The 27,918-nt window shown below is 55.8% G+C and overlaps 1 protein-coding gene across 3 annotated transcripts; it reads right to left on the bottom strand.

Annotated features, from left to right (window-relative positions):
• Positions 1-7: 7 nt before the first annotated feature.
• GGA1 (golgi associated, gamma adaptin ear containing, ARF binding protein 1) lies at positions 8-19,692 on the bottom strand. Of its 3 annotated transcripts, none has more exons than XM_082634483.1 (17): positions 19,332-19,692; positions 15,849-15,933; positions 14,520-14,595; positions 12,923-13,066; positions 11,860-11,983; positions 11,349-11,485; positions 10,646-10,726; positions 9,459-9,599; positions 9,300-9,381; positions 8,088-8,195; positions 7,250-7,402; positions 3,782-3,846; positions 3,146-3,312; positions 2,478-2,671; positions 1,381-1,550; positions 1,029-1,139; positions 8-935 (listed from the first exon to the last, which is right to left on the bottom strand). In XM_082634483.1, exons 1-17 carry the CDS (start codon positions 19,372-19,374, stop codon positions 825-827), a joined length of 1,992 nt encoding a protein of 663 aa, XP_082490609.1. In that variant the 5' UTR covers positions 19,375-19,692; the 3' UTR covers positions 8-824. The 3 variants fall into 3 exon arrangements, with proteins under 3 accessions (XP_082490609.1, XP_082490610.1, XP_082490611.1); XM_082634484.1 differs by having other exon boundaries at positions 11,349-11,449; positions 12,968-13,066; positions 19,332-19,688; XM_082634485.1 differs by lacking the exon at positions 19,332-19,692 and adding an exon at positions 18,800-19,314.
• Between the last annotated feature and the right edge of the window lie 8,226 nt (positions 19,693-27,918).

The following is a 27,918-nucleotide window of genomic DNA, read 5'->3' as shown; positions in this document are numbered from 1 at the left end:
CAGCTGGTCCAGGAAAAAGGACGTTTTATTTCCATAAATACTCCTGCTCTCACTCACACACTGACCCCACTTCTGCCCATGGACAGACGGATGGACAAAGCCCAATGAATGAAAGAGAGACACTGAGAACTCCAGTGCAGGACCTCCCTTGGCCAGGGGCCTGGGAGCCCCCAGCTGGGGCCACCTGTCTCTCCCACAGTCCCCCCGGAGGCCTGACAGCAAAGGGGCCAGGAGAGTGGAGACCCCAAGGAGGAGTGGGGGAGAGGTGGGGCTCCCCTCACTGGGCCCCCGTGAGACAGTGACCACAGGGCCACGCAGAGAGAAAAGCTAAGAGAGTCAAACCACACACCCGAGAGTGCAAAGAGCTGGGGGTGCAGGCGTCACGCCCCCCAGTCACCCGGTTCCTATGGAGGAGGCCTGAGCTGGTCCCGGCTCCAGCACGGCCCCAGGTTATGGCTGGGCCTTCCCATAAGGCATACGAGACAGGCAGGGATGACCCCTCCCCAGGCGGGGGTCGGGGCTGGGCCTGAGGTCCTGGCCCTTGCCCGACAACCATGCTTCTCCCCCACGACCCCCAGTCCTTCCGGGGCCCGTGTGCAGCACTTCCCCGCTCCAGCCTCCCACCTGTGATGAAGGTCCCCACCAGTGCAAACCGAGGCCTAGCCTCCTGCTGGGAGGCTGCTGGCTCAGCAGGGGAGAGGGCAAGGAAGGAGGGGGCCACAGTGGGGAGGGGAGAAGCACCAGATCCAGGGGAATATGGCCGTGGGAACCCAGGCTCAGTGGCGGCCAGTCCCGTTGCCCCTCCTCTCCCCAGCCCCTCTGTTCTAGAGGCTTCCCCAGGTCTCCGGTGGGGGGAACTGGTCCACGTCCCCCATCTCGTTGTAGGTCTGGTCGCCCACGGTGAAGAGGAGCTTGTAGCGGAGACGAACCTTCTCCTGAGGCAGATACGGTGAAGGCAGAGGGTCGGACGGGGAAAAGAGGCTGCCCCCCCGCCCATAGCAGTGCCCTGTCACAGCCGGGCCCCTCACCTTCTGGGGGTTGGCAAGGAGCAGGACCTGGGTGATGGCTGAGGGGTGGACGATGGGGTTATATGCTGGCAGCTCTGTGCCTGAGGGCGGCTGCAGCTTCACCTTCATGATCTGCAGACAGGAGGGCAGGATGGGGCACAGCTAGCCCTGGCTTCTCGTCCCCGGTCCCTGGGGAACAAGGCCCAGCCTCCTGCCAGCTCCTCCTCTGGGGGCCCTTCTACCCCCCAACTCCCCAAGAAGAGAGAGACAGAGAGACGGAGACAGAGACCCTACCCCGGCCCTGGAGAGCTGGCTCCCCATCCAGCCCCAAGTCACCCTGCCTTGAGGAGGTGGGGTGGTCTGCCCATGTCACCTTGGGAACAGCTGACTGGAAAACAATGTTGCGGATGGGCTGGGGGGCGGTGCTCAGCATGGAAACCACCACCACCAGCACATCGGAGCGCCCGGGCAGTGGGTCTCGGGCGAAGTGGAAGAGGACCCGGAAGCCATGTTGGTCATACACGGTCACCGGCAAGATGCTGCCTGGCAGAGGAGAAGGGGAGAGGGCGATGGTGGGGGCGGGGGTGGGTGCCAAGCCTGAGCCCAAGCACACCCGACCAGCTCCCCACACCTGGCTGACCCCGGGCACTCGCTGCTCTGCTGGGGATGAATGAACAGACCCAGACCCAGGCTGTCGCCTTGACCCTGGGCAGCAGTGCAGGCAGGGGTACAGTCCGGGGCTCAGACAGGCAGGTGGACTTCTAGTGTGATGGTGAAGGCAGAACGCCCACCCTGGAACTGAGTCCCAACCGGGCTCCCGAAGTGCCGGGCTCCCAGAGCGCTCGAGTGAAGGGCTGGGCGTGCGCTTCACTCATGCTCTCACTGTGCGATGCTGGTACAGCCACTCTGCTTCTCTGAGCTCAGGGTCCTCCATACTGCTAAGACGGTGGCACCACTACCTAGCTCCTGGGGACACCAAGGGGGTGATACCCTCGTCACAGTGAGCTCACAAGATGGACAGCGCTGAGAAGACTAGCCCGTCTTCACCAGTCTGCTCACGGCCTGGTGCCGTGAGCGGCCCTTTTGCTCCCGGGCAGGAGAAGCCTAGGCTTGGACCTCAATCTTTATCCTGGTTCGGTTTTATCACCTTGGGGAGCCCCACAAACCTCCCCTGTTCTGGCCCCGCCTTCCCGGGGAGGGGCGCAGGGGCCATCCGTGAGAAGTCCTCTTGCCTGGGTCACCCTGGAGTTTAGAACGCAGTTTTGTGACACTCTGGGACCAGTGAGAAAACTGAGTCCTGGGAAGAGGAAGGGTCTTGCCCAGAGGCCCCGCTGAGTCGGGCAGGGCTGGGAGGGGAGCCCTGCCTTCCCACCAGCTGCCCCAGATCCAGCTCCTGACAGCAGGCAAGGCGGGTGGGGCCGCGAGCTGACCCAGCCCAGCCGGTACCTGCTGTGCCCCCGCCCTACTCACTGGGTTTGATGGACTCCAGAGGCACAGTGATGTTGGCCAGCGAGAGCTCCGTCGGTGTGGGCTGCTGCAGGGGCCCAGAGGGCTCGGGGGACACGGTGTGGAGGAGGCTGGGGGCGCCGGAGCTGGACAAGCTGCAGCCGCTTTTATTCTGCAGGTCCCGGAGTGTGAGCCGGGGGGCTGGCTGCTGCTTCTCCCTTATTGGAGGGCGGTGCATTGAGAGGTGAAGCTTTGGTGGCCAAGAGACGAGGGGCACAGGAAAGGCTGGGCTTCCTGGCTGTCCCTGACGGCCGGCTCAGACGCCCCCTGTCTCTCTGGCCTTGGCCTCCTCACCTTGGAACAGGTAGCTCTTGCTCACCCCACCCACTCGGGGTCAATGCCCTAGTCCCTGGCAGCCCTCTGGGCCTTCAGTCTTTGTCAGGTGCTAGCAGGCCGGGCCTAGGGGAGGGCGTGTGAGTGGGGCACGGTCCCCTATCTCTCATACTCTCCAGGCCCTGTTGGATGGGCCCTGCACCTGCTGTGGGCACTCCTGTGTCCCTCAAGCCCAGGACAGCACTTGGCACACGGTGGTGCTCTGGCAGTGCTGCTCACGGGGACAAGCCAGCATCGGGCCTCTCCCTGATGGGCAGGGGCAGGGGCAGGGGCAGGGTCTGGGCAGGGCGTGCCCTCACCACCGCACTTGCTGGGCCTCCGGGGGCAGCGACTGCTGCAGGAGGGTCCTCCCCAGGAGATCCAAGTCATCCAGACCACTGCTCGTGGGCAGGGACGTCTGCGCCGGGGGCCGACTGTCCACGTTGGGGGCTGGAGCAGGGTGGGGGGGCTCAGTGCCATCAGACGACTGTCGGGCATAAAAGGATGCGGGTGGGTGAGGCTGTGCTGAGAAGGCGTCAGGTCACCTGGCACTGCCCTGAGGCCCCCGCCCCTCCCGGCAGGAGACATCTGGGGAAGCAGCAGCAGGGGTGTGGACAACATTCCCGCCGGCCTGCGCCCCTCTCACCCCAGGGCCATCGGTGGGCCAGGCCTGGTCTGGGATTCTACTCGAGAAACCATCCCGTTCCAGGGACCTCGGAGTCACCCTCAAGAGAAAAGGAACGGGGAACCCCCATCTCAACCCAAGAGAAACCCAAGGCTGAGACATGCAGGGAAAAGCGCTGTGAGGGGAGGCCCTCCTATCTTCCTCCATCCTGGGATGGGTGCCTCCGCCCCCCGGGCCACCCCTTCCCCCGGCCCTCCTGCCCACCCGTCCCTTCACTGCCCCTCAGACTGCCTGTCCCAGCTGCTCTGCACCTGGGATGGGCCCCTCCTACCTGGAAGCTGTTCCACCCAGCACCATCCAAGCCTGGGCCTGAAGCGGGTGTGGGGTCGCTTAGGCCTGCAGGGAAACAAGACAGAGGTAAAGCCTCTGGATTCGTGAGCAGAGGCAAGAGAGCCGGGGCGACTATGTGCTAAGTCAGGGTTCCCTGATTGCTACCCTCTCCCTGCACCCCCTCCTCTGAGAGGCTCAGCTCGAAGGGGACACACCCTCTCCCCCCCACAAAGGGAACCAGCCGCAGAGCAGAAGTAGAAACCAAAGACCCCAAGAGCCCATTCCCTGGGCCCAAGCACGCTTCCTCTCTTGCCACTCAGAAGCCAACTCAACTACTGAGGTCAGGACTTTCACCTTCATTCATTATGGGGCAGCTGGGAGCCAGCGGGGCGGGGGGGAAGAGGGCGTGGGAGACACCACGTGAGGTCTGTAAACTCAGATCCAGGCAGGCAGGGGTCACCATCCTGTGCCCATCCAAACTGGAGGGACACCCTCTGAGCGTCACAAGGGCACTGTGGTGCAGTGAACAGGGCCCTGGGCCCAGGCCCGGCCCAGAATCTGAGCAACCAGGGGCAAGGTGCCGGCTGGGCCGCAGGGTCCGAGCACACCACGCGGATGGCCTGGGCAGACTCTAAAGGCCCTGTCTGCCCTGGCACGTGCCAAGGCTGGCTGCAAAGGAGGGCGGTGGCCCTTCTGGAAGGGGCCTGCTCATCGCCTGCTGGTCGGTAGAGGGCAACAGGTCACCAGCCAGTTTGACCTCTGCCCGCCCTGAAGCACACCCCCAGCCAAGTTCACCCTGGGTTTTAAAGAGAAGCCAAGTTATCCTGTTTGTAGCAATGCCTGAATAAGTAAGGTCCAGCCTGACAAGCAAGGGTGAGGCACGGGAGGCTGCAACTGCTGGGTCTCCACCTCTGGACATGCCTCTCTTGAGACCAGGGACAACACAGTGGAGGCTGCTAACAGCTCCGGGTCAGGCACTGCAGACGTGGGTCTCAATCCTCACACAGCCTTACAAGGTGGATGTGGGGTTCTCATGCCTCCTTTAGAGATGAGGAAACGGGCGCTCAGAGGGGCTAAGTAACCTGCCCACAGTCACACAACTGGAAAGCGGCAGAGTGTGCAAATGGACAGAGCAAGGCCTCATTACTGGAGCTCAGACCCAGCTCTGCCACCCAGCTGTGTGACCTCGGGCTGGGGGCAACCTTCCTGTGCCTCCAACGGTAGCATTTGCATCAGAGGACTGTTGTCACTACTGAATGGGACAATTCAGACACGGTGCCTGCCCGGCGCTGGGACCTCTCTGGCAGACGGGAAGTGCGTTTTGCTTACCCCACCCCTCCCCCTCCCCCTCCCTGCCAGAGAGAACAGTTTAGGATGAGCCCCCTTTGTGGTCCCAAGTCTTCCTCCACTCCCCCGAGCAGGGGAGCTGGGTGGCTGCTGCCCTGCCACTTCTGGTTCTGGTTCCCACATTCTCTTTGCTTTGAGTAGCAACCAGAGGAAGCTGGAGGCTCAGGGCTCTGCTGAAGCGACTGGGGGACAGGAAGTGCAAAGCACACAGTGCCTCGCTGGGGGCTGGGCCACACGCTCCTGCTGCCGCCTGGCGCAGGCTCTGCTGGGGAACACGAGCCTGTGTGTGCTTTCTGGTTACTGGGCCATCTTGACCTCTCAAGCGGGGCCAGGGTCCTCTCTCCCTGAGTCACCTCACCCCTGGCTCTGAATGATGAGGGCGCAGGTGGGTGGGACTCCTCAGGAAGCCCCCGCACACCCCGTGGTCAGGGCCTCCTCGGGGGGGTGCTGGCTGACAGGCCCACACAGGGGAACTTGACCTGGTCCGCTGACCCCCTTGTCTCCTGCTCGTCCCTCCAGGCCCTCACTTCCCGTTCCCGGCTGACGAGCTGAGTCAGAGCAGCTATGAGTGAGGCTTCAGGATCTGAGGGCCTCGTGCAAAGCCTGGTGCCCCGTCGGGCAAGTCACTCAGCCTTCCTAAGCCTTGCTCTGGCATCTGCAGACCAGGGACGTTGACAGCACCGTCTTCTGGGCTGAGTGGAGGCCGAGGTCAGGGGAGCCCCCGCCGGGACCCCGGCATACCATCACTTCTCGGAGTCCGTCAGGTGTGGTTTTCACCTCAGAACTAACTCAGGAGAACACAGTCTGACTTGGCTTCCAAGTTAGTTTCCCAACATATCCTCCGAGACTCCTTTGACAGGGCAAGGTCTCCTTGACAGAGCCCGACCACCTCTATTTCTTCACGACTTCGAGCCATTGTGAGGAGGCTGCTCCGAGGCTCTCCTGCTGCTACACTCTCAGGGGGCACTGCTGCGCCTGAAAGCTGCAAACTCTAAAACTGCTTGGCCGGCTGGGCGCCCTCTGCTTCTTCCCCAGGGATGAGCCTGCTCCCCATTGGGCTCTGGAGCCCCGACCCTGCCACAGTGACTGCAGGCCTGGCCTGGGACCAGCGTGGCTCACAGAGTGCCTTGTGCTCCCGCACGGGCTTCCCTGGAGCTTCCAGAGCTCCCCACCTCTTTCTCAGTGGCGAGGAAATGCTGACTTGCCTGGGGAGCTCCCAATTCTAGGCTCTAACCTGCTGCAGGGAAATCCCTTTGTTTTCCCTCAGGCCGCCAGAGCCTAGGTGTGGCTGGCTTATCAGAGGTGATGCCAGCCTTACCGTTTTAAAAAAAAAATGTTTTTTTGGCTGCGTTGGGTCTTTGTTATTGCACGTGGGCTTTCTCTAGTTGCGACAAACAGGGGCTACTCTTAGTTGCGGTGCGTGGGCTTCTCATTGTGGTGGTTTCTCTTGTTGTGGAGCACAGGCTCCAGGTGTGTGGGCTTCAATAGTTGTGGTACATAGGCTTAGCTGCTCCGCGACATGTGGGATCTTCCCAGACCAGGGCTTGAACCTGTGTCCCCTGCATTGGCAGGTGGATTCTTTTTTCTTTTTTTAAAAAATAAACTTATTTATTTATTTATTTTTGGCTGCGTTGGGTCTTCGTTGCTGTGCGCGGGTTTTCTCTAGTTCCGGCGAGCAGGGCCTACTCTTCGTTGTGGTGCGCGGGCTTCTCATTGCGGTGGCTTCTCTTGTTGCAGAGCATGGGCTCTAGGCATGCAGACTTCAGTAGTTGTGGCGCAGGGGCTTAGTTGCTACGTGGCATGTGGGATCTTCCTGGACCAGGGCTCAAATCCATGTCCCCTGAATTGGCAGGCGGATTCTTAACCGCTGCGCCACCAGGGAAGTCCCACCAGCCTCACACTTTGACTGTAGGACCTGGCGCAAGCTCCTTCATTTCCCTGAGCCTCAGTTTCCTCAGCTGTGAAATGGGCCTGATGCCTCTCCTCCATCCTCCAGAGGACTCACAGGAGGAGGAGGAACACGCTGACCTGACTGCGCTCTGAAAGCTGCCTTGTGTACTGGGGGCATCACCCCCCACCTGCAGCAGAGCCTGCCCTGCTCTGGGCCCCGCCCCTTCCTCACCCAGAGACATGAGCTCATCGTCAAGTAGGGAAACTGAGGTGCTGGGCTGCTCCAGGCTGGCCTGGTCACCAGGGCGGGTGGGCGTGGCTGGGTCAGTGGTGCCCACCGGAGGGAGATCCAGACCTGAGAGGTCCAACAAGGCCGAGGTGCTCCCTGGGGTGGGTGGGAAAGGAGAGTCAGGCCAGCCTTGGGCGGAGGACACTCAGAGTCCCTGGGGTCTGGGAGCAGCGAGCTTCCCCTCCTTGGCCACACTCCCTCTGCCCCGAATCTGCTTGCCAGGCCTCTTCTTTGGCACATGGTGTCCTTTCCTCACAGAATGTACTTCCTTCTTCCCTCTCTCTTGGCCAATTGCCTCCCATCCTTTAAGGCCCCTCTTAGACTCCGATGTTTCTGTGTAGTACCCCACCCCCACCTCTCCCAAACAGGGCCAATTCTAACCTCTCCCGGGGGGGCTGTCACTTTACCCTGAGTGGAGCCGAGCCTGTAATGCTGATGTATCAAACCCTCTTTGCCCACTTCTGATAATTAAACTAAGCCTCGGGGGGTGTGACCTAGCCCCACACAACAGGTGCCAGACTTGTCAAATGAAAGAAAGGCCTTCCTTCTTCTGCCTGTCCTTGCCAAACCCTCGGCTCCCTCCCCTCCGACCCGCATCCAGACCTCCTCCCCCCCCCCCGCCCCCCGCAGCTGCAGGCTTGGCACAGACTCCACCCCCAGCTCTCTCAGTGGGGGCCTCCTCCATCTTAAGGGGCCACCAAGCTCTGTGACCAGCACCCTAGCCAGGACCCTATGGCCCTCCGACTCAGGGGCCCTCCCAGCTCTCCTGCCACCTCCTCACCAGGGATGGAGGCGGCTGTGGCATCGCCGTTGACTTCCTCGCCCCGCACCAGCTGCTTGTACAGGTTGATGACCTGGGTGAGGTTGTCGTTGGCTTGCAGGATCTCCGCTGGAACAGACAGGAGGGGAGAGGCCAGGCTGAAAGAATGTGGGGGCCTCTGGGGGGGATGAGCACCCCACGGCCATCTCAAGCCTCGTGGGAGGGGCCCGGGGGCAGCCCACCTCGACTCCTCAGACTAAGGCCCTCTGCGACCTGCCCTTGCCCAGTCCCCTCCACGCTGCCCCGTGCCGGCCCCCGAACACACAGGCGTGCACCGGCCTCCAGGCCTCCACTCGGGCTCTGCTGTCTGGAGACCCCCGGATCTCTGCATGGCTGCACCCCTTCCTACTTCAGGTCTTTATCCAGTTCACCTCAGGGAGGCCCTCTCTAACCCCCAGCCCGCACCACCAGTCCCGCCTCTGTTTTTCTCCACGCCCCTTACCACCGCCTGACAAAATGCCCCGCTCACACCCCTGCTTTACCGTTTGTCTCCTCTTATCAGGCTACAAGCTCCATGAGGATTTGGCTCTGCTGATTTTGATCACTGCCATACCCCCCGGGGCCCAGAACAGTGCCCGGCACAAACTAGGCCCTCATTGATGTCACCTCCTGGGGGCCAAGGCTTAGAGGGATCTGAGCAGCAAGCCTCTTGGGTGGGGACCAGGTGCCTAGCACATGGGAGGCGCTCAGGGAACTCCTGAGGAATGGAGGCTGAGACGGTAGCTAGACTGCTGCCCGAGAGGCCCTGGCTGATGTGGTGGCACAAAACAAGGACGAGACCCTGACGTGTGGCCCTAGCAGGAGCCACGGGGCCCAGCTCTGGAAGCACTCAGGCCTGAGGGGTTTGCTCTAGGTTTCGAGCTCACCCTAACTGGGGAGGCAGTGTCTGGAGGGAGAGAGCCTCCGGTCCACCCTGGCTCTGCCACTGTTCTGCTCTCTGATCTGGACAGGTCACTTCCCTCCCTGAGCCCCAGTTGTGAAATAGGGACAATTCTCCCTCCTGTGCAGCTTATGGGCAGTAAATAAGGTGTCTGCGAAAGGGCTTGACCCAAAGGGCCTCTAAAGCACATCAGCCCTTGATCGCCGCTTCCTTCTTCCTCAAAGTGGAGAAACCCAAGGTCACTGCTGGAGAAGGGGGCCCCCTGGTGGCAGCTCCTTCCAACTGCAGCTCACCTAAGGCCTCATCATTGTCCTCCGTGTCGCTGGCCAGTCGGAAGAGTGTGGGCCGCAAGCGCTCACAGCGCTGGTACAGTTCCTGGGGGCAGCAGGGCGGGCAGGTCAGGGCCGGCGGGGGCCCTGCAGTGCGTGGGGGGTGGGTGGGGGCGGGCGCACCTTCATGAGGTCCTCACTACTTTGCGCAGCCGCGCCGCCCTGGCTGTGGTTCATCACCATCTCCGTTAGCAGCTTCACGTTGTTGTTCACCTCCTCGATGGCGCTCACCCGCTTGGAGATCTTCTCCATTCGCTTCTGGTCCTGGGGAGGCATCCGCAAACGGCCCCGGAGCACCTGAGTCAGGCCTGGACCTGAGCCAGGCACTGTCCCACACCACCCTCTGCTGGGTGTGATATCAGCCCCTGCTAAGAGCCCCTCGGGCCCAGGACAGGGCACTCTGGCCCAAGAAGCCCTTGACCAACCCTGTGTTCACTTCCTCTCCTCTTGCCAACGCCCCCTGGACCCAGGCCTCCGCAGGAGCCCATCAGAATCTCTAGGGGTGGCCCAGGATTCTGGGTTTCCAACACACTCGCCAGGTGATTCTGGAGGGCTGGGAGCTAGATTTACACCTGTGTTTCTACATAACCCTCCCCCTCTGTGTTTGTCCCTTGAAAGGAGGTTCAGTACTTGAGAGTGAAAGGGGACCTTAGCGGTCACCAAGTACAACTGAGAAACTAGTGCCGTGACCCCCTTGAAAGGCCACTGCAGCAGTGACCCTGCTATCCCTCTCCCACTCTGCTCACCATGCATGCTCCTCCCTTGTGGAATGAAAGGTGGGCTTGTGCTGTGCCATCTGATACAATCGCCCTCCTTGAGAAGAGCTGCCCTTTCTCTGGGCTGTCAGAGTACACAGCTTGCCCTGAGACAGCCAAGAGTGTCTGCCCTTTGGGTCTCTGGACTGCACTTTTTTGATGACATACCCTTATCAATAAAAAAGATTTCAGCGTGCACCCACAACACAGGTATACATACTTATAAAATACATGTACATTATTCTCTCTCTATGTATATGTATGTAAAATATACTATATTTTGAACATAGTAAGGCCTAATTTCCCTCTAACTTTTACAAAAGAGGTATTCAGCCTCACAGAAGCCAATGCAGGTCAGCTTGCCTGCTGGGAAATTCTTCCTTCCACATGCTGATCCTGGCTCTGCCCGCAGGGTCCCCCTGACTCGGTCAGCTCTTTCTCTGCTGTCACAGCCCTTTAGTTGGGCCACTGTGCACACGTACACACGACCTCCCTCAGTGGCCCAGCTCAACATCCCATCCCGCCACCTCCTTGCACTCTGGGCTTGGCCATCACCTCCTGCACCATCTCCTTGATGAGTTTGTTGGCAGCTCGGAGGTCCTCGGGGTGGGAGCTCTTCAGGAGGCGGGCCAGCATCTGTGGAGACAGAGGGACATGGCTGTGACGGCAGTCCCTGGGTCTGGGGTCCCGTGCTGGCTCCTTTTCCTGGTGGTGGGATGTGAATAAGTTACTAAGCTCTCCATGGGATGGCAAAGATCTGACACCTTACAGGGTGGCCGTGGGACAAGTGACACACTGCACGTAAGTGCTCTCTGCAGCGCCCGGCAGAAATAAGCTTTCAACAAATGGTGTGAAACATGACATTACTATTGCTAGAGAATTCTTCTGGAAGGATGTACAGGAAACTCAACGCTTACCCCCTGGGACTAGAGCGGGTAGAAGAGGAGCTTTTACTTTTTATCCTACCCCCCGTGCTGTTTTAAGTTCTTGCCCATGACCACATGCTTCTTTAACAAAAAGCTAGTAAAATCATTGTTGAGAAGGTCACAGACATAAAGACAGGCAAGCTCCCTCCTGATCAACCTATGAAATGCCCTCAAACCAACCCCAGGGCCACCAGCCTCAGGCCTGCGTTTACTAAATGAAGGGCACTGCGCGGGCAGCACTCAGCACGTGTGAGGGCTCAACACCCGGCGCCCGTCACCCACTGACCCCCAGTGGGCCTGGAGTCCTCATCTGGCCCTCCCTGAAGCCTCACCTTGGATTTCTCCTCGTCTTCAAAGATCACATTCTTGGGCCGTGGCGGAGGAAGGGGAAAGATGGCATCATCTGGAAGCTTGGGGTCAGCCTTCACAATCCCTGCAGCAGACGGCGGTGGGCAGACTGTCTCAGGGGCTGGGGTGGAGGGGAGAGGGGGATGGGGGCGGGCAAGGGTAGGATGGAAGGTGGAGGGCAGGCTTTCTCCAGCATGCGGGTGCTGGACTGTGGGGGGTCAGGGCCTGCTCCTGAACTACCATGTCCAATAGTGTGTGTGCGGGGTCGGGGGCAGTTAGAAACCTGTATTTTGAGGCCGTACCATGGGGACCAGTCTCTGACTCAAACTCATCTTTTCTCCATCCAAGCTGGCCTCAGGCAGAACCATAAAGAGGCCCCACTGGCTCTATGTTCTTGAGAAGTTAAAGGGCAGACCTAGGACCTTGCTGCCAGAGGTCCTGAAGCTGCCAGAGCCCCAGGGAAGAGGTGGTCACACCCCACCTCTGGGGCCTCACCCTGCTTCTTCAGCATCTGGTAGGCCTCTGCGATCTTCACCTCCTCAGGGAGGCCAACCGTCCAGCTGTAGAGAAGCTCCAAGATCTTGTTCTTCACCTTCTCCGACGTCCGAGAGCCCAGGTACTTCGGGGACGGAAGGGAGAGGAGGCTTTGACATTGCCCGGCCCCACACACTGTGGTCCCAACACCAGCCTAAACCTGGCTGCCTCCCCAGGACTCCTTCAGAAACCTCAGCCTACACGACCCTCCCACCTGACCAGCCCGAGCTCACCCCCAGCCCTGCTGCTCACTAGCTGTGCAAGCCCTGGGTGTCCCAGTGCCCCGCCTGTTAAGTGGGGATGACAGCAGTGGCACCGTGCTGGGGATGCAGAGCTGACACAGGTAAGGCCCAGAGCCCAGCGCCTGCTCTCGGCCAGCTCGTGGAAACCTTAACTGTGACCTCAGGAAGGAGGAGCCACCAGGCTCCGGGCTGACCAGGGAAGGAGCAGGTGTGGAACCACTCCGCCCCGGGCTCCATTCAGTCTCCCAGCAGCAAACTCGGCAGAGGGAACCGGCTCTCACTCCGGTCATCTCCTGAGAAGAGCTGCTGGGTCATTCAGCCGCTCTGGTCAAGGGCTGGGTCTGAGCAAGGATGGGCGAAGAGGTGGGCTCCCACCCAAGGGGCATCAAACATGTTCCTGCCCTAGGGGAGGACTCCTCAGGCCCATCAGAGGCTCTGTCACTCAGGTTTGGGACCTCAGCATCCAAGGCCTCAAGGAGGCCACTTTTGTGAGGTGGAGACAGGGAGACCCTCCACTAGACACCTAGGCAGGGTGCTGTGGCCAGGTCTGCAGGGAGAGATCTCAGAGCCCGAGCAGCCCGCGCTGGGGAGGCCGTTCTGTGTTCACTGCAATCATTCCTCCCTAAGTGTCAAGCAGCTCCAGAGCTGGCCAGCCACCAGGCAGCCTGGAAGCATTCTTCCTGGAAACCCAGCCGTCCCAGACTCAGCTGTGAAGGGAACCCTGAGAAAGGATCTGTGTTTGTGTCGGGTCAGGATGAGGCCGGTCAGCCACCCCTCCTTACCGCTGTCTGACAGCGCAGGTCTGAGCGTGCGCCGGGAGCACCCACCTTGGGCGACACGACCTTGATGAGCTCGTTGAGGAAGCGGAACTTGCCCACCTCGTCGTGGAACCTCTTGCCACAGCTCTTCATGCATGTTTCCAGCACCTGGGGGGGTGGTGTGAGGTGCGGGGACCCCCAGGGAGGATCAGAGGAGGTACCCTCCCTCCCACGCCTCAGCCGGGGCCCAGAAGCCCAGGGACCAGCAGTGAGAAGGGGGAAAATGACTCTTGAGAAAAAGAGGATTCTGAAGTTCAGAGGCCCCCTGAGATTGATCACCACCCTCTGGGGGACAGGGCTGGGCCACCCCGAGAGCCTGGCGATGCCCAACTCGCAGCACCGACTTAGTCCCTCCACGGCTTGGCCATATCTGAGGACCACTCGTAAATTACTTTCTTACTATTTTCCTTTGATGATTTTTTGAAACGTAAATAGGCACCATCAAACTCAGCCTTATCCTAAGCTAGATGTATGTGAAATCAGAGGATTAATATGTATTTCAGGGAAAAAAACCCCACCCAAACCCTAACATGTTAAAACAAATACATAACTATTAAAAGGAAAACTGTTTATCTACCACCATCTAAAATCAGCTTTGCTGTATGGTTTGTTGCTATCTGACCCATGCTTGGGGGCCACAGCAGTGCACCCCCTGCTCTTCTGCTACTGGCTCAGCTTTGAAACCTCTGGCCTGAGCCCAGTTGTCACCCCTTGTGCCCCTGTGCTGTCCTGTGCCTGGAGGCCATCGATGGGCTGGCCCGGCCCGGCCCCGTAATGCATCTATAAACACAGAGCTCTATTATAAACACGAAGATTCCTGGATGCATATACTATAGGGGTTCTGGTTGGTGGGTCTGGGGTGGGGCCCTGATTCAGCCTCCTGAAGGTCTGAGGCACAGCTGGAGCTGGGAATCCCTGGGCTGAATGACCTAGGGCTTCCTCCCCGCAAGAAGCCTAACTGCGCAGGGTCTGGGGTGGGAGGCCAGCCCACTGGTTCACTGTTTGCCATGGGACCCTCAGGGGCTGGGCCACACCCCCATTCAAGGCCATCTGGGCACAACTCCCTTGGGCTCTAAAGAAGAACCTGGGGGCTTCCCAGGTGGCGCAGTGGTTAAGAATCCGCCTGCCAATGCAGGTGACACGGGTTCGAGCCCTGGTCCAGGAGGATCCCACATGCCGTGGAGCAACTAAGCCCGTGCACCACAACTACTGAGCCTGCGCTCTAGAGCCTGCGAGCCACAACTACTGAGCCTGCGTGCCACAACTACTGAAGCCTGCGCACCTAAAGCCCGAGTTCTGCCACAAGAGAAGCCACTGCAATGAGAAGCCCACGTACCACAATGAAGAATAGCCCCTGTTCACCACAACTAGAGAAAGCTCACGTGCAGCAACGAACATCCAACAACGAAGAGCCAATGCAGCCAAAAATAAATAAATAAATAAACTTATAAAAGAAAAAGGAAGAACCTGTTGGGACCCCAAAAACTTCAGTGTTGGCCCCCCCCCGGTGCCACCCACATGGTCAGGGGACAGATGGCACCGTGCTTCCCCTTCTCCTCACCGTCAGGGCCTGGATCGCCTCCCACTCCTGTGGGGACTGGATCTTGTGGGCCAACAGCCGGGTGGCAAGTGGAGGCCTGGGAGAGAGGAACAGCAAAGAGCCAGACTAGCCGCAGAGCCCCGGGCACCCCAGGGAGGGCAGCCGCACTTCCCCGCTGGAACTGCAGCCGGCAGCGGCTTCTCCAGGACACATGCAAAGGTCCAGCTCCCTCTCCGGATTGGGGCTGGAGACTGTGGCACAAGAGGGCAGGACCAGGTAGGGAGCACAAGCTGGGGACCTTTGAAAGGCGTGAGCTCAGCCCGCTGGCCGGCTTTACTGAGAACTATGACCTGCCGTGTCCTTGGCTTGCCATAGGGACAAGTACAGAGAGATGCCCACAGCCTTCAAGGGCCCAGCCTGGGAGCAGAACATGACAATGTGCACAGAATATTCTGCTGGGAGAAGTCACGGTGGCAATGGTGACATCATCTACCAGATCATGAAAGACCTGTCACCAGTGACAGTAACAGCTAACACATACGGAGCCCTTATGATGTGCAAGGCACCTCACATCCATCTTCCTGCCTAACCTCCACAAGAGTCCCCTGAGGTAGGCAGCACCATCACCTCCACTTTACAGTCTCAGAAATGGGGGCTTAGAGGCATCTAGTTACTCGTCCGGGTGACTCAGCGAACAGAAGGGACGGGACTCTCACCTGAGCAGCTGGACTGGGGAGCACACACGTCACGCCGTCTGCACGGCATCCCGAGTGGAGCATCTATGCTCATGGGGTGCGGCAGAAGTGAAGCACACTGAGCTGTGCTCCCCAAACTTCAATGCCACCTGGGGAGCCTGCTAACAACATCCTCCGCAAGCTCCCTGCCGGGCAGTCTAGTCCAAGTCTGGGTGCAGCCCACAAATGGACATTTTTGACAAACACACCGGGTGATCCTAATGCAGATGGTTCTGGTTCTTCCTTGAGCAAAGGGCCTGCTGGCCCCTCCCAGCTGGGGAGCACGCAGTTCTCTGGGAGGCCATCCCCAACAAAGCATGGGTGCGGGTCAGGCAGCCCTGGGATTCATCAAGCCCGGGACTACCTACTCCTCTCTACGAGATCTTGGGGCAACTGCTGAGCCCCGAGCCTCGGTTTCTTCACCTGTAAGATGGGTCCAGCAAGGCCCAGGCACACAGTGGCACTGAGTACAAAGTGCGCGCTGCCATTGTTAATTTGGGAGCACTTAAGAATGGAAACTGGGTCTCAACTCATCCTCGTCTCTGCCCAAGGCCAGGGTCTGGAGTGTGCACGGCAGGTGCTGAGTATGTGAGTGAAAGACGGGGAAGCCACCTACCCCTCAAAGTCCTCGTTGAGCTGTTCGCAGAAGCCGTTGATGCTGGCCCAGTGCAGCTCCTTGTTCAGGGGGTTTGTGGCTCTGTCTGGAGGAGAGGAGAGGGCCAGTGGCCTGGTGAAGGGATTCCTGCCTCTCCCACTCCCTGCCCTGGCGTATGGCTGAGCATGCGAAAAGGCCTCCCCCCTGGACTCCCTGCTCCGACGGCCCCAAGACCCCAGCGCTGATGTCCGTCAAGTCAATGCACAGATGAGCTGCCGTCTGCGGGCTTCTCCTTGCAGCTTCTTCCCGAGGGGCCCCACGTCTAGAGATTGTGCTCAGGGGTCGTTCCCCTCCCGCATTGCCCCAACCCCTGCTGCTGTACGCCTGTCTGCACCTCCTCTGATTCTGCTCCTGAAGTGTCCCCATAATTCTCACGGAATTTACTCTCAGAGGAGATCCAGAGGTAAGGGAAAAAAGCAGTAGTTCCAACCTCAAGGAGCTTTGCAGCTGGGAAGTGGGCCAAGGTCAGCTAGGTTCTCAACAGAATGTGACAGAGGGAGGCAAAGGAGCCGTGGGAACCGGTAACTGGAGGAGGGGACTCAGGGGAGCCTGGAGCCGGGGGAGGCTGCCTGGAAGAGGCAACACAAGAAGTGCTGGAGGGACTTAACCAGGCTGGGGATGATGTGCTTCCGAACAGCTCAAGGGTTGCGGGTGAGAAGAGCTGTGGATAACAGCTCAGGGCAGGGCATGGGGGGCCTTGGGAAGGACTGCGGCTCAGGTATCGCTTCCTCCATCCCTAACAGCGCCACCTTCCCCGGGGCAGCACTGCCGAGGCAGCTCTCTGCTGTGTCCCCCAGACCCGACCTTCATTGTGGGCCCAAGTCTGCTACTGCACCGCATCCCAGCCACTTATGCAAGCGCCCGTAAATGCACACCCAGTAAATGAGTGAATGGATGCAGGCTCAGCTGCAGGCAGGCAGGGGGAGGTTCTGGGGGAATCCGAATCCAGGAGGTTGGGGACTCGGCCTGTGGCGCCTGCCCATTTGGGGCCCTGTGCTCTGGCGGGAGGCCTGGAGCCCTAGGATCCCAGTGCCTGGCAGCCAATCATTCAATTCATATTTATTCAATAAATATTCTGAGTGTGGAACCACAGCAGTGAACAAGACAAAATCCCTGCCCTCTTGGAGCTCACCACCCAGCAAGAGAAACACTGACTACTCAGATAAACAAACACACGATACTGTACACTGTTGCAGAGTGCTATAAAGAAAAACAGAGCATTAAAAAAAAAAACAAAAAAAAAAAAACAGAAAGAAAGAAAGAAAACCAGAGCAGGGAGAAGGTATAAAGAAGTGTGTGTGGGGTGCTGCTTTCTGGGAAGACTTTCAGAGGTACAGCTGAGCAGAGATGTGAAAGAAACATTTCCTCTGTGCATACAAATCTCTGTTCCAGGAGCCCTGCAGAGCCCGCCAGTCCCTGGGAGAAATGAAGCCCCTGCTGACCACCCAGGAACACCAGGAACAGCTGCCCCCCATCTACTCTGCCTCCCAGCCTCCCAGCCCCCCAGCACGGCCAGAGCCTGCTTAGAAAACTAGAATGGGGCTGGATATTGCCTACTCAATGACATCCAGCCTGGGGACCCTAAAACAGGAAGTCCCTTAGAGTGTCAGAGACACATGAGTCTGAGTGAGGACAAAGAAAGTGGTTCTAGAGCCCGCTCCTAAGTCAGAAGCCAGTGAGGAAGAAGTAGTGGCATCCTGAGACATCTTCTCTGCATCTGGTTCAGAGCGAGGGCCTCTGGGTCCAAGGAGGTCTGACCAACCTCTCTGGCCCTGGCTCCCAACTCCCAGCCCTCTTACCTCTACCTGGGGGGAGCACTCTCCCCAGCAGGCAGCAGGGTAGAACACAGAGGGAAGGAGGAATTGTTTCACAACAGGGCATGACTCCACCCTGTCACTCTACAGTGGTGACAATGCCATCAGTTACCCACCAAAAGCTACTCTTCACCTCCAGTCACTGCAAGGTAAGAGCTTACAATTTTGCTAGGGCACAAAGGGCAAGAAAAAGAGAAAACCACATCGGCCGCAATCTATCAGAGTCTAGCCTCCTGCCAAACCTGAGTGGCCTGACTCCTGTCTGTTTTTCAGATCAGACTCTTTGGCCTCTCAGAAAAATCCCACTGTTGCTAAACCTGACACTGTTCTGTAGCACCCACGGTTCAAGGCTTGCGGCCTGTCAGATCTGTCAGCCAGGGCCCTGCCCATCCCCCCTAAGTTACTGCTGAGACCTGGACACTTGTGGCGTTCCAGAACAGTCGGCCGCTGAGTGCTTCCTTTCCATGCCCTCCCCCACCACTGGCCAGACTGACTCTGAAACATCCTTGGAGACGGTGTGCTTCTGGGACCATCCTCAGGATTCAACTCTGCACAAGACTGGCTTAAAAGGGGCTGGTCATAATCCCAAAATCATCCTGTGCAGCTCCCTGGTGCGCCTGGAGTCAAGGGGCTGAGATGAAAATAGACCCAGAGGAGTCTCTGAGGCCCTGGTACAGATGTGACCTGAATGGGAGCAAAGACTTGGGAGCGAGTTGTCCCTAGTCCAGGCGGGAAGCAAGCCGCGCTCTCAGGAACAGAGTCCAGTAGTAGGTTATGAGAGCCGAGGATCTTCTGCAGTGTGGGACACGGAGGTCAGGTAGACAGTGTGAGGGCTAGTACTCAAGCCTAAGTATTAGGAAATCGTGTCTGAGGAGACACAGGAGGAGATGCAGGGCCCTTTGGAGGAAACTTAGCAAGGGCTAGGAAAGGAGTCTTTGGTGGGGGGTGCAGAATCTCAGGGCCTGGACTGAGGATAGTGACAGAGAACTTGAAATCACTTCTGGAATCTGAGACAGGACCCTCCCAAGCCTGTGGGGTTTGGGGGTTTCTCACTATGTGGCCAGAGCGCGGAGGATTCGATGGGTTAGTGGGTCCTACCTTCCAGGGCAAGGGAACGAACAAATCTGAGTTGCAAGCTCAATAAAGAGATAGGAGAGAGTCACGCCATGCAGCGCCAGAAAGTGGAGGATTCGGGGCTCAAGGGGAGCCTGGTCCCTCCCTCCCGGGTGTGAGGTGCAGCTATCGGGGCCGCTCGCTTGCTTCCTCCCGGGGTCCAGGGAATGACTTGGGTGTCCGCTCCGCGGAAAAGTCTGGGCCCGAGGGAGCTGGAGGCTGCTCTCTTTATCCCGGGGGTTCTGGGCGCAGAGCCGGGCGCAGCTCACTTCTCCGCGGGGGTCGCGGCCCAGGAATCGGAAGGGTGGGCGGCGCCTGCTCCCATCGCCGGTCCGCGCAGCTGGTGGGGTCTCCCTTAACCCCAGGGTCGGAGGTATTGGCTTGGGACACCGCCCCTCCCGGGCCGGGGCAAGGCGTGAGGAGGGGGCACCGCGTACCCCGCCCCCGCCGGGAAGGGGCCCGCCTAGTGCCCCCGGTTCCGGTTCCGGTCCGGCCCGCGCCCCTCCCGGACACTCACTGATTCGCGCCTCCAGAGTCTCCGGCTCCATCGCAGGCTCCATCCGCCACAGGCCCCCAGCCTCGGCACCGCCCCCCGCCCCCCGGCGCTCTCGCGGGACCTCCTCGGCACCGCCTTCCGCCGATTAAAGGGGCAACGTACGTCCCGACGCGCGGAGCAGAAGAGCATTTGGCACCATAGAGGCGCGAATGAACTCGCCTAGAGCGTCACCTGCTCTCCCAACCCCTTCCCCAAGCGGCGTTAACATCGTGGGAGGGACTCGCCGCCTGACTTGTTCACAGCGCTCTGGCCGGAAAGGAAGCCGAGGGACTCGGGGCTGAGGGCTGCACCATGGAAACCCTGCGGGACGCTCTAAATCGTTCTGCGTCACGGCGATGCCTATGATCGCTTCCGGAAGAACTTTCCGCGGCCATGTTTTTGAGGGGCTCTGAGGTCACTTCCGTATCCCTGAGCGGGTATTTCCGCTTAGATGCAAAGGTGGGAGGGTCCCTTAAAACGGCAATGCCGTACGTTGGCCGCTGTGAAAATAAGTCAAAGTTTGAGTGCTTACAAGTATTGTTTTAAGCACCCCCCCTCTTTTTTTTTTTTGCGGTATGCGGGCCTCTCACTGTTGTGGCCTCTCCCGTTGCGGAGCACAGGCTCCGGACGCACAGGCTCAGCGGCTATGGCTCACGGGCCTAGCCGCTCTGCGGCATGTGAGATTTTCCCAGATCGGGGCACGAACCGTGTCTCCTGCATCGGCAGGCGCACGCTCAACCACTGCGCCACCAGGGAAGCCCTAAGCACTTTTTCTACATTTGTCTATTTACTCCTCACTACATGAACCAGGTAGTTTGTCTGAGATCACACAAGTGGCAGAGCCGGAACCCTGTACTGCATTCATTCTACAATCATTTCATGCACTCTGTATTCGCCTTTCTCTGGGACAGGCGCTGGAAGAGAAAGGCAAGGCCAGATATTTATTACACAACGTGGTAGGGGAAGCCCACGGGGTAATGGCAACACAGGAGGGGCCCTCTACCCCAAACTGGGGTGGGGATGGGGGAGGGGCTCTCCTGTCAGGGGAGGTTTCACTGGGGAGGTGATATTTAGCTGAAAGACAGTCAGAATTCTCCAGGTAAACCTGGTGTGAGAAGATATTCCAGGCGTAGGGAACCAAAAGTTTCAGGGCTCACAGGAGAGAAAGAGTATGATGAGGTCAGATAATTGAAAGTATTTCAATACGGCTTCAGAGGATGTAGGCCTGGAAATACGCTGGGGCAAGATCACGCAAGTCCTACGTTTAGCTTTTTTTCTTGTGAACTATGCTGGAGATGTCCTTAAAGAGTTTCACGCGTAATGGTGACAAAGTCAGGCTTTTGTTTTAGAGAGGTCCAGGCGGCCACAGTGGGCGGAAGATACTGCTGGGTGCCAGACTGAAGTCAGGCAGGGCAGAATGAATAGACTTCCTAGCCTCAGTGCCTTTTCTCCTGCCGTTTCTCCCCCTATTACAGACCCTTTTCATCTGTTTTCTCACACGCGGCCCGGGGGGGAGCCCGGTTACCGGCTTACCCGGGTCCGTTGCATTCTGTCGCCCCCTGGCGGCCCTCCGGGGAACTGGCCCGTGGTGTCCTCTCGAGCCTCTTGGTCTCCGGGAGGGTTAAAGCGAAACCGAGACAGAGAATCTGGCGATTCTGGTTCTGCTCAGCCGTCGCCCTGGCAAGCGACCTCGATTCACCTTGCAGAACGGAACTGACCTCATTAGGGAGTTGAGAGGCATGTGCTGGGTCAGTTTTTCCCTAAACTCAACCTTTCAGCCAGCTGGGACGCTTTTCTAAATTCTCCCCCACAGGCCATTAAAATTATACAGGAAAGTGATATCTATGTTTATTGCATTCCTCAATAAAAGCTGTAACATAATATGTACTTAGAGCTCTTTTCCTTTGTTTCTTTTATTACTGAAATGAATTATTACAGAAATAAAATGCAACCGCATTTACCACATTGATTTAGGGGCATATACACACTGTCAAGACTCACTTCTTAAAGACGGCATAGATTTGACCAGGGTTCAAATTCTGACTTGACTGCTTTCTAAACTGTATGACCTAGGACAAGTCACTTAGACACTCTCCATCTCAGGCTTCTCATCTGAAACACGGTTGTGAGAATTCAGTGGGTGTCTGCAAAGTAAACCCCAATCAATGCTCTCCACCCACTTTCTCTGCTGGACTTTTCTCCTTAGCACCTATCTATCTAGCACTGTCTATTTCCTTTCTTCATCGTGTTTTCTGTCTTCCTCCCCCACTGGAATGTAAGCTCGGTGAGGATGAGGAATTTCAGCTATTTGGTTCACCGACGTATCCTCAAGGCTTGAAAGAGTCACTGGCACATAGGTGTTCAATCAACATGGATTGAATAAATGAATAAGCTGAAACTATTATTCATAAGCTTTATGGATGAAGGGGTGCAGGAATGTGCTCAACATTGCACAGCGAGTGTGTGTGTGGGGGGGAGCCAGATCGTACTTTCAGTGAAGGCTCTAGGCTTGCCTCACTGAGTCCTGGAGAGCAGGGATTGGTGAGGGAGTCAGGAAGTGGCTACGCAGGTAGGGCCTGGCCCAAACTGGGTGTCAGGGTAGAAGGTGTGGAAAGAAGGATCTGAGGATGGTGACGAAGGTGAGGATGCTGAAAGGAAGGAGGACCAACACAGGAAACAGGAAAGGCAGGAATTGGGCCTTTGGCAGCTGTTCCCTTCTCCACCATTTGCAAATGTGTTCCCCTGAGTGACTTGGGTAACCCCTAGGAGGGGGTGGTCAAGTAGAGCTGAGCTGTCCTTGAAGCAGCTATAATCAACTAATCCAACTGCTGGTTTTCTCGGAGGTGGCTACCTGTGTCAAAATCCCCTGGGGAATTAATGAAGAATTCAGGCTCCTGGGCGACCTCATATTCAAGTAGGACTCCCGGGATGTGGCCCAGGAATTTGCAGTCCAAAGTTAGCTTTATCCTATGCTCAGTCCACCCCCGGCTCCCTGAACCCCCTTTGCCTGCTCTGGTTCCTCAAAGACCTTAGATCCGAGATGTGCACGTCTGGGGTAATACAGACCCACTCGATGGTCTGACTGCGCAGTGTGGATGATCACTGCAGTTTAGCGGGATCCTGGTGTCCGACCTTCCTCTGCCCCAGCTCTTCGTAACATCAACCTCTCCCAGCTCGGTGCTCAGGTATACCAGGTAGGGTCACATTCGCTGTGTGACTGAGTTGTGTGCCAACAGGGTTAGAGGATAAGGGGCTGGGGACTGAAAGGTCTGAGCAACCCCGTTCCGCCCCCCACCCCCATCCATACCCCTTTCCAGCGGGTAGGAAGATCTGGTTTTTACAGAAGGGTGTGGCCACAGAGGCCGATATTATGACCCTCCTTCCACTGGCTGGAAGGAAACTAGAGACCACGGATTTCACCAATAGGAAGGCAATATGCAAATATTGCCCAGCGTTAATTGGCTGATGGACAGATGCGTACCATTCATTCTTGTGCTCTGAGACTTGGAGCTTGGAGCACAACTTTGAGGTAGAGGTTGTACTTGGAAGCAATTATTAAACGCCCACCTTGTGCCAAGTCCTGTGTCAGGGCATACAGGGGTGAATAAGACCGGCAAGGCACCACCTTCGTGGAACTTACATTCTAGTAAACTAATAAGAACATAAATAAATGAACAATTTGTTTTCTAAATTTCAGATCTGGGTGGTGCCACGAAGACAATGCACCAGGGAGCTGTAACACCAGCGATGCTGTAACAAGTCCTGCAAGGGTATATTCTAAGAGCAGCAGAGGAGGACAAGACCAATTACCCTGGTGGTGGAGTGAGAGGTGGAAAGAGGAGGTGCCCTTGAGCATGGAGCTAAAGACGGAGGAGGAATTTCCTCCCCTAGCTGAGGGGGCAGTATGTGGGAAGTACATACTGAATTTTAGGAACCCCAGGAACTGTGGGGTAGATGGAGGGAAGAGTGTGCAGGGCAGGAGAGAGCAGACTTATGTGACTTTGGGCAAGTCTTTTACCACCTGAGCCTCAGTTGGCAGAGGATTAAATATAATGTAGAACACATAGTATATATGTGCACTCAATAAATGCTAAATAAAGAAAGCTCCAGGTGGTGACCACTACTGTCATACTGGGAGAGCCCCTCAACTGTGTTCCCTAGATTTAGGGCTTTGGTCCTACCCCTCTCCCCTTTCCCCCAAAGCTTATACCTTCAGGGCTTCTGTCTTCACTTCTCCCCCTGGAACTTAGCACACTGGCATTTTGTCTTCCTGCCTCCCTAGGGGACAAGGACTCCAAGTAGAGCAGGAAAGACTTGGATAAGCTCCAAGAAGGGACTTCCTTCTCTTTCTTTCAGAGTTGCAGCTGCTCGGAGGAGGGGACAGCGTGCATTTCCCACAGATTTAGAAAATTCTGGAGCTGGAAGAAAGGTTTGCGATAACATATATAGTCCAGAGCTTTTTTTTTTTAATTTAATTTTTTTTTTTAGATTTTTTTTGATGTGGACCATTTTTAAAGTCTTTATTGAATTTGTTACAATATTGCTTCTGTTTTATGTTTTGGTTTGGGTTTTTGGACACGAGGCATGTGGGATCTTAACTTCCCGACCAGGGATCGGACCCACACCCTCTGCATTGTAAGGTGTAACCACTGGACCGCCAGGGAAGTCCCTAGTCCAGAGCTTTTCAAATTTTTTTTTTTGACAGATATCCAATGTAAGAAATGCACTTTACATCTCAAGTTTACAACTCAAGTTTTATGGAGGCTGAAGTTTGTAAAATTTAGGGACCTCTTTAAAAAAAAAGAATATAAAATTATGTATGCAAAATCAGGTATTTATTTAGAGCAAAAAAATAAATTCCTATAAATTAAAAACTTTAAAAGTCTGACTGGGATTTCCCTGGTGGTCCAGTGGTTGAGACTCTGAGCTTCCACTGCAGGGGGTGGAGGTTCAATCCCGAGCCGGGGAACTAAGATCCCTCATGCCGTGTGGCGTGGCCAAAACAAACAAACAAGAAATAAAAAGTAAAAAAAAAGGGTCTGACAAACACCATAATCATAAAGTCAGAACAATAAGAAATTTTCACTAAACTACCTGACGTATTGCTTTACTACCTTTTTTTCTGCAATTTGAGGATGCATGCTTTTCATATAGCAGTGACTTTCTTATATTTTCTATAAAGAGAAAGAAAAGTCAGGCTTCTAGCATATTTGATCAAAATGTTTTTTGTTTTATTATTTTAGAAAAGTTTTTCTCAGCTTTGTAATCAGTTTTTGGTAATGTCACGTAAACTTAAAATGTTTAATTTTGTCAAATTTGGGAAAGACAAATTTTCTGTGTTGCTTCACTAGGAGCCGCAGACTTTGTCCGGACAAAATGTGGTGTGTATGAGACAGAACCCCATGAGTCATGATATATAAAACATTTGAAGACATACACAGATGTACTTGCTATGTACAGTACTGTTATGGGTTGGTGTCCTACAACAGAGGCATCCTGGTTAATTCTATTGCACACGAGTCTCCCGCCCCAAAAAGAAAATAGCATGTGGTGCATTTATAATTAGATATGCTGTGTTATTAATTGTGTTCCCAATGGCGTGGACTTTTGCTGTAACTAGATCAGTGGGAACTCAATCCTCCACATGTAAGTTTACAGGTCTGAGAATTGGAAGAGTTTTCCATAGACTAGCTTCTGTCTCTGTACAACGCAGACCTGGGTTCTCCTCCACTGCCCACATTCTTCCCATGTCAGGTGCCAAGGTGTCATGGTCACATAGTGATGTGACCTCTGTCCCTGCACCTTTATGTCAGGACACCAGGTGAATTGACATGGTGACTGGGTATGGGTGATTGGAGTATTTCTGGGAACCATTCCCTACACTGGGATGCTAGCAATCACCTAACTGTTCTAGAAGTTGACTGTGAACCTTTTAACTATAATCTACTAAACTCAAACTAAATGTGTCCAACTCAATTTCACATGAGTTGGATCTCAGAGTAGTCGGACACAGCCTTTGGAAAGAGAAAAGTGTTTTACTGATATGGAACAATCTTCAAGATATATTAAGAGAATAAAAGTCAAGGTACGAGGCAGTGCGGCACACTTGCACCTGTGTGGTGTGTAGGGTATCTCTGGAAGGAAGAAGGAGAAGGGTATTCGCCTCTGAGTAGCTGTGGGGACCGGGGTGGATGGGGGACTTGCTTTTCCCTGTAAAGCTCCTTTGAGCTTTGTGAAGTGTTTTTTTTTTTACTTGACCAAAGTATTTATTTATTTATTTTTAAAACTTTATTGGATTATAACTGCTTCACAATGGTGTGTTAGTTTTTGCTTTATAACAAAGTGAATCAGTTATACATACACATGTATCCCCATATCTCTTCTCTCTTGCGTCTCCCTCCCTCCCACCCTCCCTATCCCACCCCTCTAGGTGGTCACAAAGCACCGTGCTGATCTCCCTATGCTATGCGGCTGCTTCCCACTAGCTATCTACCTTACGTTTGGTAGTGTATATACGTCCATGCCTCTCTCTTGCTTTGTCACAGCTTACCCTTCCCCCTCCCCATATCCTCAAGTCCATTCTCAAGTAGGTCTGTGTCTTTATTCCTGTTTTACCACTAGGTTCTTCATGACATTTTTTTTTCTTAAATTCCATATATATGTGTTAGCATATGGTATTTGTCTTTCTCTTTCTGACTTACTTGTGAAGTGTTTTTTAAATCGCATGCATGTCTTCTTTTTCTTTTTCTTTTCTTTCTCTCTCTCTTTTTTTTTTAGATAAATGCTTAACAGTTGACAATCTATTTTTCAACCTAATTTAGATTGTTCTCTTAGTGGCCAGCAGGGGGAGGCAAATGCTTTCTCTCTCTTGGAGAGAGGCTTCCCCTTCTACAACCTTCAGAAAACACCATGGCTGTGCCCTGTAGCTGGAACCCAGACTCCAGGTGGGGTCTTAAAAGGAAAATAAGTGAAAATAAGTTGTCATTACGAACTCTAGGGAATATCTGATTTTTAAAATAGCTTTATTGAGATATAATTCACATGCCGATCAGGAGCTGGGCACAGGTGGGAATTCTCGGTTGGGAATTGTAATCCAGGTGTTGCTTCTGTACTCCATGGATCTGCCGCATCAGCTGTGACCAGGCCATTAAGGCATCCAAGCCCCCATTGTCCACAGGAAGACGGGGTGCTCTGGACACAGGGGCAGGAACCGGGCTCAGGGCTGAGGTTTCCTCCCTCTTCCCCGGGAAGGTCACTCCAGGACTACCCAAGTAACAGAAACAGTTTGCTTTATTGTTTAATTTCTAGAGAGATGTTCTCTATGGAAAAAATGTTCCTCTTGCCACTTATAAGAAGCAGAACATAGAACATTATGGTCTCTTGTGTAAATCCACCCAGTACCACATGTGCATAGGTAGGTATGACCCTGAGAAGGAGCCTCCCGGGTCCAAAGGACCTGGGTAACATGCTGGGAGGGGGTGGGGGGAAGAGGAAGTGAAGGGGCAATGCACCACTGGATTGGAGCCACTGAAAATATCCCCCTTCTGAGCCCTGTGATGAGTGGTTCCTGCTGCTGACCTACCATCCAACTACCCATTCGTCCATCCACCCCTCACCCACCCACCCAACCACCTATTCACCTTTTCAATCTCCCATGCACTCATCCATCCATCCATCCATCCATCCATCCATCCATCCATCCATCCACCCTTGAGTTAAGATCAACCTGATAAGGTCCAGCCAAGAGCTGAGGAAGAGTTCTAGGTGGAGGGAACAGCAAGGACAAAGTCTTGAGGCTGGAATGAGTTTGGCGAATCCATGGGTCAGCCTGGCCAGGGGGCATGTGTGATGAGAGGAGACTGCAAGGTGGACAGGACCGTATCAGCGGGACCTTGTCAGCCAAGGGGGGAGTTTGGATTTGTTCTAAGTGTGAGAAGAAGCCACTGGAGGGTTTCAAGCAGGAGAGTGGGGTGTTGTCATTTCCATTTTACAAAGACCCCAATGGGTGGTGGAAAGATTGTGGGGGCAGGAGTGGAGAAGGGGAGACAGTGAAGTGGCTGTGACCCACCCCTTCCTCCCACAAGGGCCCTCCCCTATTCCAGGGGAGGCGAGGATGACCCAAGAGCTCCAGTGGACCTAGGCAGTCCTGGAAGGATGCGTACTGGGAGTGTGGCCAGGCGCAGCCAGCAGCTGGAGCTCAGGGTGAGGCCACAGAACCTGGCGATCAGGTTAAACAAGGAAGATCCCTGGACCGGATGAGGTAAGAGCTCTGTGGATGTCCGTTGAAGGACATCTGGTCAGAGATGCAGAAGCAGGGCTGGACATCCAAGCAGACCTGATATTAATATTTAATAACAGCGAACATTTATTTATTCAGCTGAACATGGGTCGGCACTGTGATTAGCACTTCACATACATTCTCCCTTAAGGCCCACATCTACCCTGTGAGGTGTGACAGTTACAGTTCCCATTTTGCAGATGGACCAGCTGAAGCCCAGAGAGGTTACATGACTTGCTCAAGGTCACACAGCTAGAGACAGACCTCCCTGTGCCTGAGGTTAACACAACT

The sequence above is a fragment of the Mesoplodon mirus genome, assembly GCF_964341445.2.
Source record: "Mesoplodon mirus genome assembly, chromosome: 11".
In the NCBI taxonomy this organism is placed as follows: domain Eukaryota; kingdom Metazoa; phylum Chordata; class Mammalia; order Artiodactyla; family Ziphiidae; genus Mesoplodon; species Mesoplodon mirus.
The sequence above is the reverse complement of the archived record's forward strand: the minus strand, read 5'-3'. Positions and strand labels throughout refer to the sequence as shown.